The sequence below is a fragment of the Purpureocillium takamizusanense genome, chromosome 10 (genome assembly GCF_022605165.1).
Source record: "Purpureocillium takamizusanense chromosome 10, complete sequence".
Classification (NCBI taxonomy): Eukaryota; Fungi; Ascomycota; class Sordariomycetes; order Hypocreales; family Ophiocordycipitaceae; genus Purpureocillium; species Purpureocillium takamizusanense.
Window position 1 is genome coordinate 845486 of NC_063077.1, and position 12271 is coordinate 857756.

Here is a 12271-nt window from a genome sequence, read left to right on the forward strand (position 1 = left end):
AGGCTGTGGAGTAGACTTTGGCTGGTACCTGTGGCTGAGCTTTGGGGCTTGGGGGGTTAATACCTTAGGTACTTCTAAAGGGTGATCGAGGGTTCCAAAAAACAGCGGGTCGGGGCTAGCCAAAACTTGGGCAGCCAGGACAGCAAAACATGACCTTTGGTTGTAATAAGGGGGCCCCACGTAGAGAGAAGAGCAACAAGAGATGCACCCCCGAGCCAGTGATCGACGGCTTCCTCGGCAGTTACTCCCGACCCCGGCCGATCCTTGCTAAGAAAACCCCAGGGCGAACCGTGAGAACCATATTGCTACGAAGTATGTCCGCACGATGACGTGCTTTTACCTACTTTATAGTCTTGCCCCTCGCTCGGCTTTATGACACGATTAATAACCCATTGAGTTTGCGCAACTCAGCAGTCTAATTGATGTGGACATTTTGAACATTGGGCTTCCGCGTGGGCGACGTGGTTCGGTTTGCATGATGTTGTGAGGCGACTCGAAAGCTCTCGTCTAGACACAGAAAGACCAGATCCCGTGACTGTTCACCCGTACGCTCCGCGAGCATCGCAACGGTATATCAAGTAGCATAATAGACGGGCGGGTCTGTCTTCACCTGGACTCGTCTCTGTGACTCCGCCCCCCAGTACCTTGCTTCCCCAGACATTATCCCACTATAAGTCTGTTTCGACGCCCCGAACCCGCGCAGGATAAGCATCCGGTATGCGGAGTCATCAGCCCTCGTAAACGCTGAGAAAGCGTCCAGGTCGCGGGGGTGCGTTGCCATCACACAGTGTACATATCGCCTGACAATAAGCACTTGATGGACACACTGCCGGGTCTCACGGAGGCTTTGTAGCTGTTGTTCGTAATACATCATGTTTGTTGCTGTTCGACGCTTATTGCCTCACGTTGTGCCCTATCTGCCGTTTGCACAGAGCCCTCTCCCGGTCTATGCCCATATATGCACGCTCATCCTGCGTGGCCAGATGCTGCTCCTCTATAAATCAACCACATGATTATCCCACGTCTGTTCACTCTGAGTGCTCACCTCCCCCGCCGCCACTCCTCCCGAGCCGTCTCCTCGAGCGCCTGCCTCACGATGCCCACCGCCTCGGCCTCCACGTCCTGACCCCTGCGCCATGTGTACAGCCTCACGCCCTGCGCGTCAAGCACCTCGTGCGCCCTGGCCAGCCTCCGCCGCCACAGCTCCAACTTCTTGTTCACGGGGCCTAGGTTAGGCGAGCCGCCTCCCGCGGGACTGTTGGTCCCGCCCGAGCGCGCACCAGACCGGCCGTATGAACCGGGGCCAAGCGACGATGATGGCGGCGGCAAAGGTTCGAAGTCGACGTCCGAGTTAGACCGCCCGTGGCCAAAGAGCCGCGGGCTCATGCTCTTAAGCGAAGGGGGGCCACGACGGCGCGGCAGGGGAGGGGGGAGGGGTTCAGCTGCTTCGTCTTTGCGGGGCGGCGGTATCGGTTTCGGTGTACTGCTTCGGCTGTCGGCAGACTGTTGGGAAGACTTTTGCATTTGCGAGAGAGGATGAGCCCCTGTCCCTATCTTTCTCGGTGGTGGTGGCGGCGGCGGCGGCGGCTTGTTCGTCAGGCCCAATCCGACGCCCTCGCGCATTTCCGTGTTTGATTGCTGGGTCCGCAGCGCGGCCGGTTTCGCAGGCGGCGGCGGCGCAGGTTTCTTGCCCGAGAGCAGGTCCGATGCACTGAGAGTCTTCATGGCATTGGCCTTCTTCACCTGGGTAAGCGCCGCCGCCTCGTCCAGCTTGGCTTGCTCTGGCTCGTCAGAGAAGTCGATCAAGGTGCCCATCATGGGGCCCGTCGGCGCATCGATAGGTGTCACTGGAGCCGAGTTCTGCCGGATCGCGGTGCCGTTCGAGGGTGCCAAGCCATCGTCCAGCGTCATACTCGACGCCTTGCGGCGTGTCACCTCAAAAGTCGAGTCAAAGTACCCGGCCTTCTCCGGGCTGGTCACGTCGCGGATGAAGACGGCCAGGATGCGCCCCGGGTTTGCCATTGCCAGGTCCGTGTACACCTCGAGATCCGCCTCGCCGCTGTCGCCGACGAGCAGGAACTTGCGGCGCGGGAAGTCGCGCATGAGGCGGGTCAGCGTCGACTTCTTGCGCTCGGCCACAGGCTCGAAGATGCCCTGCAGCATGCCCGAGTACTGCTTCAGATGCAACGACCCCGGGGGCAGTCCGCCGAGCTTGAAGAAGCTCGCCAGCACGGGAAACAGCTGCCAAGGGCTGTTGGAGCAGTAGTGGATGCTGACGCCGAGGTCATGCATCCGTGTGTACCATTCCTTGACGCCGTCGACGGTGAGGTCGTTCAGTTCGCGCACAAAGGTGTTGCGGAAGATCTCTCGCGCGCCGGCCGAGATGTTAGAGTGCTTGATGGTGTCGTCGACATCGCTGATAAGGCTCACGCCCCGAGGCTCGATGATTTTGATCTCCTGCGTCGCCGAAAGTCGCTCGTTGGCCAGCACACGCACCTCGGTTGGGATAAAATCGAGGGGGGCGCGGACCATGAAGTGGCCAGCGTCATTTGTCAGGACCGTGCGTGACTGGGACTGGGTGTCGTTGTAGAAGAAGATGGTGATGGGTTGTGAGACGAGAGGACTGGTCATGAAGGGCGCGACGCGGGCCATGAGGTTGGCGTTTGCGAGAGCCAGTTCTGCCTCACTCATCTCGTAAACGCTTGACGCCTGGCGCGGCCCGAGACTTGGACTTCCCGGCGCCGACTCGGGAGTTTGGCTGCCACGGCGACGAGCTCGAGACGGGTATAGGGTGTCACCGATGGGTTGGGCCAAGGTCGCCTGCGGCGCCTCGGTATATCCGCCGGCGTTTGCAACGCGCTTCTCCTCCTGTCCCTTGCGCTCAATGGCAGCAGCTTCTTGTGTGATGCGCTCCTGCTCGCGTAGCTGCTCGTGCATCTGGTGGTGGCTCAATGGCGGCGGGGGAGGTTGCTGTTGCTGCTGTTGCTGCTGTTGCTGCTGCTGTTGTTGCTGCTGCTGGAGCGGCGTGGAGTTCTGGTCCGCCTTGGGCGCCGATATTCCGCTCAGCTGTCGTGCAAGGCCGATCAGGATGCGATTTCTCCTCGTCATGGGGCCGACCTGCGGGTTGTAGATCCATCCCCGGACGTCGACGTCGACGACGGCCTTCTCGTCCTCGCTCCTCTCCCAATTCTGGCGCCACCAGTCGTCTTCCCTGTTGCCCTGCTGGGGCACCGCCTCGGTATTTGTCTGCTGTACCCTGCTCCAGTCGCGCTTGATGTGGTGCTTCCCGTACGACGGGAACAGCACCATCTGCTCCTCGCCGTGCGACGTGATGGCCACGTCCGGGAAGGCACCGGGTATGTGCGTGCTCTCCTGGCCGGGCTCGTCCACGCCGCGGGCTCGTGCCTGCGCGTATGACTCGCGGATCTCACTGACAGCGGCCTGCCCGCTGCGGTACAGATTGCCGGCCATGGCGGCGAGCTTGCGGCGCCTGTAACCCCTCTCGCCGCGCTCGCCGAGGTCGTGCGGCAACGCATCGCCGGGCTCCGTCACGCCCGCCATTGTCACCGGGCCGAACCTGCTGTTGGATCGCCTAGGGCCTCCCGTCGCATCCTTGAGCGGTCTTGGGGGGTTGAGCAGGCGCCGGCCGTGCCTCGCGACGAGGTCGACGACGCGAGAGCCGTCGGCGCGCCTACGCTGGCGGCCGAGGATGTAGCGGTGGACGCGCGACTGTAGGCGGTGCTTGAGCGAGGGAAGGGTTTCGAGATGGAAGTCGAGAAGGCGTTGGCGGTAGCGGTCGTGTAAACGGGGCAGAAAGTATCGTATGATGCCCGGTCTGGCGCGATGCGGACGCGGGGGTGGGTGGAAGAGGCCAAACAGTCTGCTCAGCGGCGCCAGCTTGTCGGCCGTAGGCAGTCGTCGCCAGAGCACACAATTGCCACCGCGGGGTGCCTGCCCTTATAAGCGACGCGGCTGTCCGTCGCCGGCCGCAGCAAATATGCCGTCGTCGGAGACGAGAGGGTCGCCCGCGCGCTCGTCCACTGCGGATGGTAGATACGCTTGGCTCGGTACAGGCCTCAGGTACCGTGCATGGGGCGGTTCGCTGATACTCGCTGATGCAGGCACCTGACGGTGCAATGCTGTGACTCGGATCTGGGAGGCGACGTCGATGCAGTTGCAACGTCGGGAGAGAACCCGTGATGGGCTCCTCGCCAGGTCTTCGGCCCGCCTTATGTCATCACATGGCGATGAGGGCGGGGGCGCAAGCGACGTCAAGGGGTAAGTAAGACTACCGCCAACCACCAGCCAAGATACGAATTACACACGCCTTTTGCGGCCTTCGTCTGGGTCACGCCTCGGCTTCACGACTCAGCCCGAGCACCCTGACACGGGCCAGGGACGTGGCACAAGGACCGTACAAGAGGGCTCTTTAGCAGCACAGTAGATGGCTTAATCGCCTAGCCGGCCTCACCCCTTTACACCCACGACGCCGCCCGCCCACGATCGTGCAACCTCCCCATGTCACCGGGCCATCATCATCGCCTTGCCTTGCCCTTGGGTTTGCCCGCCTTGCCCGCCTTCTTGCCGCCGCCTCTTCCCTTGGGCCCCGCCGCCGCCGCCGCCGCCGCGTTCTTGCCCTTCTTCCACAGCTTCTCGTCCGTCCTATCCGCTTTTGCGTCCAGCCTCTTCTTGTCCTTGTTGCTCAGCCGCCCGCTGCCCTTCTTCTTCATCGTTTCCCGCATGCCGTTGAGCTCCTCCCGCCCCGCCTCCTTAGCCTTCTTCTTGTCGTGCTGCGTCTCGAACCACGTGCGCTTGGGTCGCCCCTTGATCTCGGCCTCGTGTTCCATCATGTTCTCACCCTTCTTCACTTGCATCTCCGCATGCGCAAACTGCTTCTCCTCCTTCTCTTCCTGCATCACGGCGTCGATCTCCTCCTCCATCTCGTCGATCTGCCCTTGCCACTTGTCTGCGTCGCCTGGCGAGATCACGCGACTCGTTATCTTGGCACCTTGCGCCTTGCCCGCCTTGACTGCCGACTTGACCACCTTGCGGTCCGTCTCGGCCGCGAGCGTTACCGCCACACCCTTGCGCCCCGCACGGGCCGTGCGGCCGACGCGGTGCACATAGATCTCCAGGGATTGTGGCGCCTCGTAGTTGATGACCGTGTCGACGCCCTTGATGTCGAGACCGCGCGACGCCAGATCTGTGGCCAGCAGATACGACACCTTGCCATCACGGAACGACTCGACGCTTTCAATTCGCTGTGCATGTTAGCAATCCGCTCCCCGCGTCTACCAGCGCCTCCTTACTAACCTGTGTCTGATTCATGCTTCCGTGCAACTCAGCGCAGGAGAGGTCCAACAGGCCAAAAATGATGCGCGCCCTGTGTGCCTCTTTCTTTTGCCGGAAAAATATGATGACGCGCTCCGTGTAAAGCGTTTTGCAGAGGTGCACAAGGTAGCCCATGCGCTTCTCTTCGCGGCCGGGGCGCAGCCGCACAAACTCCTGCACCAGCGTGCCCACCGTCTTCTTTTGTGCGTCCACCATCAGCCTCACTGGCTTGTTCATGCCCAGACGGATGAGGCGGTCGACGGTCGACGTCATGGTGGCGGAGAAGAGCATCGTCTGGCGCGACTTGGGCAGCGTCGTGAGGATCTCGTTCAGCTCATCCGCAAATCCATCTTCCAGCATGCGATCGGCCTCGTCGAGCACCAGAATCTCGACCGTGTCGACGCTGAAGCTGGCCGAGTTGCGCATGTGGTCGATGAAGCGACCAGGAGTAGCAATGACCACGTCGGGCCGGCGCCGCAATTCCGCCTCCTGAACCTTGAGGCTTAGACCACCGACGGCCAGCGTGAACTTGATGTCGGTGTGAGATGCCAGTTTGGTAGCCACGGCATAGCACTGCATCGCCAATTCACGAGTCGGCGTGAGGACCACAACGCGTGTCGTCGCCACCTTATTCGGGCGGTAGAGGAGACGCTCCAGGATGGGGATCATGAAAGCGCCCGTCTTGCCGGAACCCGTCACAGCGCCACCCACGAGATCTTTGCCCAGCAGTGCGATCGGTATCGTTTTGGATTGAATGGGCGTTGGTTTGGAGAAGCCGACGGCCGACAGTCCCTTCAGGATGGGGCGGGACAGCGACAGCGCCATGAAGGAGGAGACATCTGTCTTACCTGCCTTTTGCTTATCCTCGGGCGCAAAGAAAGCATCCCGTTTGGCTTGCTCCTCCCGGTCTTCTTGGTCACTGGCGTCGGACTCGTTGTCTTCAGGGTGTGCGACCGGTGTGGCGACTGAGTCGTTATCCGAGGCGGCCTCATCGTCTTCGCCCTCGGCCCCCTTGTCTCCACCAGATTCATCCTCATCCTCCCAAGCGGCATTCATGCCGAAAGCATCGTCGGCGAGCACTTCATCGGCATCGTCATCCAGATCGACCTCCATGCCGTTCTCGACCTCGGAATCCTCGGCGTCGCTGGGGTCAGCATCGCGGGCCAGTTCCTCGGCATCTGGTTGCGCGCCCTTGCCGTCCTTCTTCTCTCTTCTGCGTCGGATGATGTCGTCGATATCAACACCTTTCCGGTTCGAAGAGATACCCTTCCTGGCACCATCGAAGCCCCATCCCTCGAAATCCTCGTCCTCGCCGAGGCCGCCGTCTTCTGCGACAAACTCAAAATCTGAGTCCATGGCGCCGTCATCCTCGTCATTGCGCCCCCAAACACCCTCTGGGGCTTCTTCCTCCAGGCCCTCATCCTCTTCTATTTGATTCGCATTCTTCTTGACCTTCTTTGTCGGTTTGCTCTTCTTACTTGTCTTTGCCTTCTTCTTGGGAGGCGCGACTGCCTGCAACTCTTCATCCGCGACGGGGCCGTCCTCGTTGTCGGAGAGAGTGTAGATGAAGTCGTCGTCAGGTTTCCGTTTTTGCGGCGCCATGACGGGGTGAGTAACGGGATTTGGCCCGAACGTTACCAGCAGAGGCGAGCTTTCATGAAGCGAAAAATTGGTATGGAGACGAGCAAGAAGGACCGTAGTCGCTGGTTTTCTGCCGCTTCAAAATTTTGGCGGTGAGGGATATTTTTGCCCGATTGGGCCGCCCCGGTGGACGAGGGCCTACAAAGGAAGTATACCACCACCACAAAGCAGAGTAAAGATACCTTGTAATGCAGCCTTTATCATCGAATGCCACAGCTGGACTGGACACTTCTTTGACCAGACCTGTGTTGCTCATATTGGCGACGCCAGGACAGTATACGAGATTTTGTCTCAGACAGCACAGATGTCGCCGGTACGTAAGTCCCGACCTGGCCTCCGGGACGTCGCAGCGGGCGCACCGCCAGTTGGATCAGCTTGCCCTGCCCACCCACTCCAGGCTGGAACCTGGAAGGGCGCTGCCCAGGTGCCTGCCGAGGCCTGGCGGTGACCTGAGCAGGAAATTCGGATGCGAGCGCTTCAGGCACCTCACAGCGCCAGAGGGCCCTAAAGAGCCCCAGAGCCGCCCTGGGCGGGGGGTACTAATCTTAGGCGACGTTCGGGAGGGCCCGTTGTTTTCCCGGTACCTTGGCACTGTACCTCGCCCACTGCTGCCCCACCTCGGCCGTTGATTGGACGACCAGCGGCTTTGCTTAGGCCGCCCGTCATCTGGAACCGTCCATCCACCAGCTGGCCGGCTTGGTGGGTTAATTTCTCCAGGCACCCTTTTCCATCGCTGGCTCGCCATTCTTCTTCATCTCCCGTTTCTCGATACCCGGTGCTTTTTAGTCTTTCCTTTTCGTCTGCGGCATCGTCTCGAGCGTTACATCTCCACCGAGCAGCTTCATACCACCCACCCTCCGCTCTGGACCGCGACTCGTTGCGTTGCGATTCTGTGCCCCCGCCGCACAGCGACCGAGCCGACACAAACAAACAAGATGGGCGAGTCCAGGTCGGTGGTGCCCGACACTCGTCGCGAGCCCGCAAGACGGTCCACTCTGACACAATCACAGGCAGGAGCTCGTGCAATGGCTGAACAGCCTCCTCCAGCTCAACATCACCAAGGTTGAGCAGTGCGGCACTGGGTAGGTTGAGTTGGCCCTGCTGCCCCTCCCCCGCTTCTTCTCCGACCGCGCTTCGCCCTCGAGCGGTGCTGCTCTGGCGCGCACGACACGACGACTGACCACGGCGCGTTTTGCAGAGCCGCTCTGTGCCAGGTGTTTGACAGCATCTACATGGACGTTCCCATGTCCAAGGTCAAGTTCAACGCCAGCGGAGAGTGGGCATACGTGCAGAACTTCAAGGTGCTCCAGAGTAAGCAGTGACTGGCTCCACCGCCCGCTTCGCTCGTTGTCGCGACTGACGGCCAAAGACATCTTCTCCAAGCACCAGATCGAAAAGCCCATTCCCGTCGAAGCCCTCATCAAGTGCAAGATGCAGGACAACCTCGAATTTCTCCAGTGGACCAAAAAGTTCTGGGACCTCAACTTCCCCGACCACGACTACGACGCCGTCGCCCGCAGAAAAGGTGGCGCTCTCCCCAGCTCTGGCAAAGCGCCCATCACGACTGGTGGCGCGCGGAGGGGAGGCACCACGCCCTCGACGGGAGCCCCCCGCCTCGCCAAGGCCGCCGGCCCCGGTACCGCGGCCTTGCAACAGGAGAATGCAGCGCTCAAGGAGACGGTCTCTGGGCTCGAACGGGAGCGCGACTTCTACTTCAGCAAGCTGCGCGATATTGAACTACTGATTCAGGAGGCTGTCGAGGAGGACCCGGAGCTCGGGAAGGATGGCACCCTCATTTCGCAGATTCAGGCCGTCCTCTACTCGACCGAGGAGGGCTTCGAGATCCCCGCCGAGGAGGGTGCTCTCGACGACCAGGAGACCTTTTAGACGGCAGCGCAATCGGTGTGATAGGGCAGAACGCGGGCGGCTGGGCGTTTAGAGCACATGAAAAAGGGTCTGGCTGGGAAGGGCTGGCAAGCCGGGCATCGCCAGTCGAGTGTATAAGGCGTAATGAGCCGTGAGTGCGGCGCGGGTATTGACTTGGTCGGGACACTCCGCAGCCTGGGGGCGGTCTAGAGCATGTTGGACAGTTAGTTAGGGGGCTCCTCAGCCAATGCAACAGTTTGAGAAGTCTGTTGAAGCAAGTCGCCGGATATCGGCATAATATTTCAGCGGCCTTTGTGTTGTCAGCATGATGTGTAGGGTAAGCAGAGACAATTGGCGACGATGTGGCGATGCGCACCCGATGTGTGGCTTGGCGATCACAGCGGGTGCAGGGGACGAAGTCAGTCATGGCTAAATTTGCCTATTTGGTTTCCAAGCAGATGATCTGATTTGGGAGCGTGAATAGGTGGGATGGATGCGGGGACGCGGGCGTGGACAGGTTAGAGTGGGCAATGGGTAGGCCGACAGTGAGCTTCCAAGTTTGCTCCAGGCAATAGGCAGGTGAGGGTAAAAGGCGGCAGAGCTTCTGCCTGCGCTCTGAGGGCGGACGGGGTGAGCACAGTAGTTATATCGTAACGACAACTGAATATGCAAGGCAGGTTTGGCAGTCCATTCCATAGTGTGATGGAACGTCCACGAGGACGTTGCACGGACTCAGTCTGCGTGTCACGGGCTGGGAGAGACAACCTCACGATGATGATGAGCAGTGAGCACGGGGGCGGGCAGCGGCCTCGCTCTCAGGTGGAGCAAACATCCGACCAGCATCATAGGTAGAATCATCTGGGGCTGGAATCCACTGAGGCATCTGCGCCTCTACCTTCAATAGTACTTCGTGCAGGCGAAGCAGGGTTCGACAGAGCGACACTGGAGAAGCTGGAGGAAGCGGCCGCCCTACAGCACCCCTGGAGCCACTAGAGCGCCCCGCCGCCATCTCGCCCGCTCGCGCTAACGTCGCTGCAGAGCCGTGCTGGGCTGCAGATTGGCGGTCTCCGACCACGCCTTATTACTGCCACGGGCGGCTACTCGGGGCAGCGGGCTTGCATCTGGATCGTCATTGACCCAACTCCATCCACCCTGGACGGCTCACACCTGCGCCCCAGAGGAAAGTCACACGACGCCACCGATCCCGACGCCTGCTCTCGATACATTACCGGGCAACTCGACACTCGCTCGTCCACAAAATAGAGCCATCGAATCATCGCCGCGACTCTTGTGCATTGAATTACCGACCGACGAAACCCCCCTTCCCTTTCCCGCTAGAGAGAGCGCAAACGCAGGGACGAGCACGCGTGGCCATGGCACCGCCACCCGAAATCGCCATCCCATCGACGAGCGTCTCCGAAGAGGGCTCGTCCAAGCCCTACACGCTCTACAACATCACGCTCCGCCTGCCGCTCCGCTCTTATATCGTCCAGAAGCGCTACTCCGACTTCGCGAGCCTCCACGCGGCCCTCGTCGAGCACGTCGGTGCGCCGCCGCCGCACCCGCTGCCTGGCAAGCACTGGCTCAAGTCGACCGTCTCGTCGCCGGCGCTGGCGCGGGAGCGGCAGCTCGGCCTCGAGAAATATCTGCGCACCATTGCAGAGACGCCCGACCGCCGATGGCGCGACACGTCGGCGTGGCGATCCTTCCTCAACCTGCCCAGCGTGGGCAGCACCACGAGCTCCGCCGTGTCCGCGGCGGGCATGGTGGGCAACGCGGCAGCGGGCGCGGCCGACCCCGGCACGTGGCTGGATATGCACCGGGAGCTCAAGGTCTGCCTGCACGAGGCGAGGCAGTGCCTGTCGCGACGGGATGGGGCCGCCGAGGGGAGCAACAGTACGGCCGTAGCCGAGGCGGGTACCGGGGCGAAGAGAGCGCTCGTCAAGGCGGGAAGCCTCGTGGCGACGTTGACGGACGGGTTGAGGAAGATTCAGGAATCGGCCCGGCTGGGCGACGGGGAGCTGCGGAGGAGGCGGGACCTGGTCTCGGCGGCACGCATGGAGCGCGACGTCCTGGAGAAGCTCTCCAACAACATGCCCTCGTCAGCATCATCCAACGGACGCGGTGGCAGCAGCGCGCAGGGCCCGCCCTCGGCGTCGGAAAAGGCGACGCTGCTACGCGGCGGCAAGCCGGCTGGCGGGCGTGTGCTTGGGGCGCCGCTGCCGGAGACGGAACGGACTAGAGAGCTGGACAACACGGGGGTGCTGCTGCTGCAGAAGCAGGAGATGGCGGCGCAGGACGAGCAGCTGGAGCAGCTGACGGCCATCATCCGGCGGCAGCGCGAGATGGGCCTGCAAATCAACGAAGAGGTGGAGGCGCAGAGCGAGATGCTCGACCGCATGGAGCAGGACGCGACGCGCCTCCAGGGCAAGGTCAACGTGGCGAACAACCGCATCCGCAAGATGTGACTGGCCGCCGCGGTGCTGGGCTGGGCGCTGAGAGCCGTGCTCGTTACGCTCGAGGCCGTCGCGTGGTGCCTCTGGCTGGCGGCACGGGTCGCGGGCGGGCTGTCGTGGCTGGGCGAGGCGCTTCTGATTCTGCTGGGGAGCATGGCCCCCTAACGAATCATCCCGCCACCTACGTACTCAGCTGCTAATATGGTATTCGCTCATACGTGCGAAGTATGTGAGAATACTTAGGACAGATGGTCTCGTCAGCTGGGGCGGGGTGGGACGGGATAGGGTGGAATAGCAGGCGTCTTCTTTTATGTTGGATTTCCCCAAGGGTACCGCGAATGCTGTTTGCGACGAGCGAATCGAGCGGGAGCCCAGGGCAAGAGCGTTTTCGCTGCTCATCAGGCGTGGGTCACTCTATGGTGGTATCGCGGAGGTAATGCGGAGAGTCCTGCATGAAGTCTGCCTCTGCCCCGTTGTACTGGAAGTGTATGGAATTGACGAGGGTCACACACACATATACGTATGTAGTGTGTACTTGTATTCATACCTGCAGCACTATATGCAGCGCATATGAACCAACTTACGAGCCAGCGACTTGGACAGTCCGAACGTCTTTGTGATGTCTGCTTGTACTACATACATGTATATACGGACAGTATAGTGCGCGTAAGACGAGATGAATAGACGGGCCCTTGCATGGGCCGACTCGGCTACAACGCGTTGCGTGAGAGGTCGCACAAAAGGGGCCCGAGCGGGACTCCTGACCTTGGACCATCTGCCAACTACGGATGGAGTTGGTCGAAGGGCTCCTGTGGCAGTGTCTGCGTGAAACTGCAAGAGGCCATCATTTTTGCGTCCCTACTATGTACGTGCGTGTAGGCCATGCTTTGCCGAGGCATCGCGGGCGGGAGGCAATGGATGGCTACTACGGGTGTCTTTCGGACCCTGGGGACGGAGTTTGGCGGCTGGTTCTCCCC

The 12271-nt window shown here is 61.2% G+C and overlaps 4 protein-coding genes across 4 annotated transcripts; 2 read left to right on the plus strand and 2 right to left on the minus strand.

The window, feature by feature from the left end:
• Window positions 1–651: 651 nt before the first annotated feature.
• JDV02_009772 (uncharacterized protein) lies at window positions 652–4192 on the minus strand. The gene has a single exon (XM_047991458.1). The coding sequence runs from the start codon at window positions 3559–3561 to the stop codon at window positions 1042–1044; it is 2520 nt and encodes an 839-aa protein (XP_047847470.1). The 5' UTR covers window positions 3562–4192; the 3' UTR covers window positions 652–1041.
• Window positions 4193–4422: 230 nt separating this feature from the next.
• On the minus strand, window positions 4423–6990 carry DRS1 (RNA helicase). The gene is made up of 2 exons (XM_047991459.1): window positions 5314–6990; window positions 4423–5261 (listed from the first exon to the last, which is right to left on the minus strand). The coding sequence occupies exons 1-2, from the start codon at window positions 6931–6933 to the stop codon at window positions 4536–4538; spliced, it is 2346 nt and encodes a 781-aa protein (XP_047847471.1). The 5' UTR covers window positions 6934–6990; the 3' UTR covers window positions 4423–4535.
• Window positions 6991–7558: 568 nt separating this feature from the next.
• Window positions 7559–9100, plus strand: BIM1 (microtubule integrity protein mal3). Its single transcript, XM_047991460.1, has 4 exons — window positions 7559–7921; window positions 7983–8054; window positions 8171–8283; window positions 8342–9100. The coding sequence occupies exons 1-4, from the start codon at window positions 7908–7910 to the stop codon at window positions 8857–8859; spliced, it is 717 nt and encodes a 238-aa protein (XP_047847472.1). The 5' UTR covers window positions 7559–7907; the 3' UTR covers window positions 8860–9100.
• An 868-nt stretch (window positions 9101–9968) lies between these two features.
• On the plus strand, window positions 9969–11983 carry JDV02_009775 (uncharacterized protein). Its single transcript, XM_047991461.1, has one exon. It carries the CDS (start codon window positions 10212–10214, stop codon window positions 11304–11306), a length of 1095 nt encoding a protein of 364 aa, XP_047847473.1. The 5' UTR covers window positions 9969–10211; the 3' UTR covers window positions 11307–11983.
• Window positions 11984–12271: the final 288 nt, after the last annotated feature.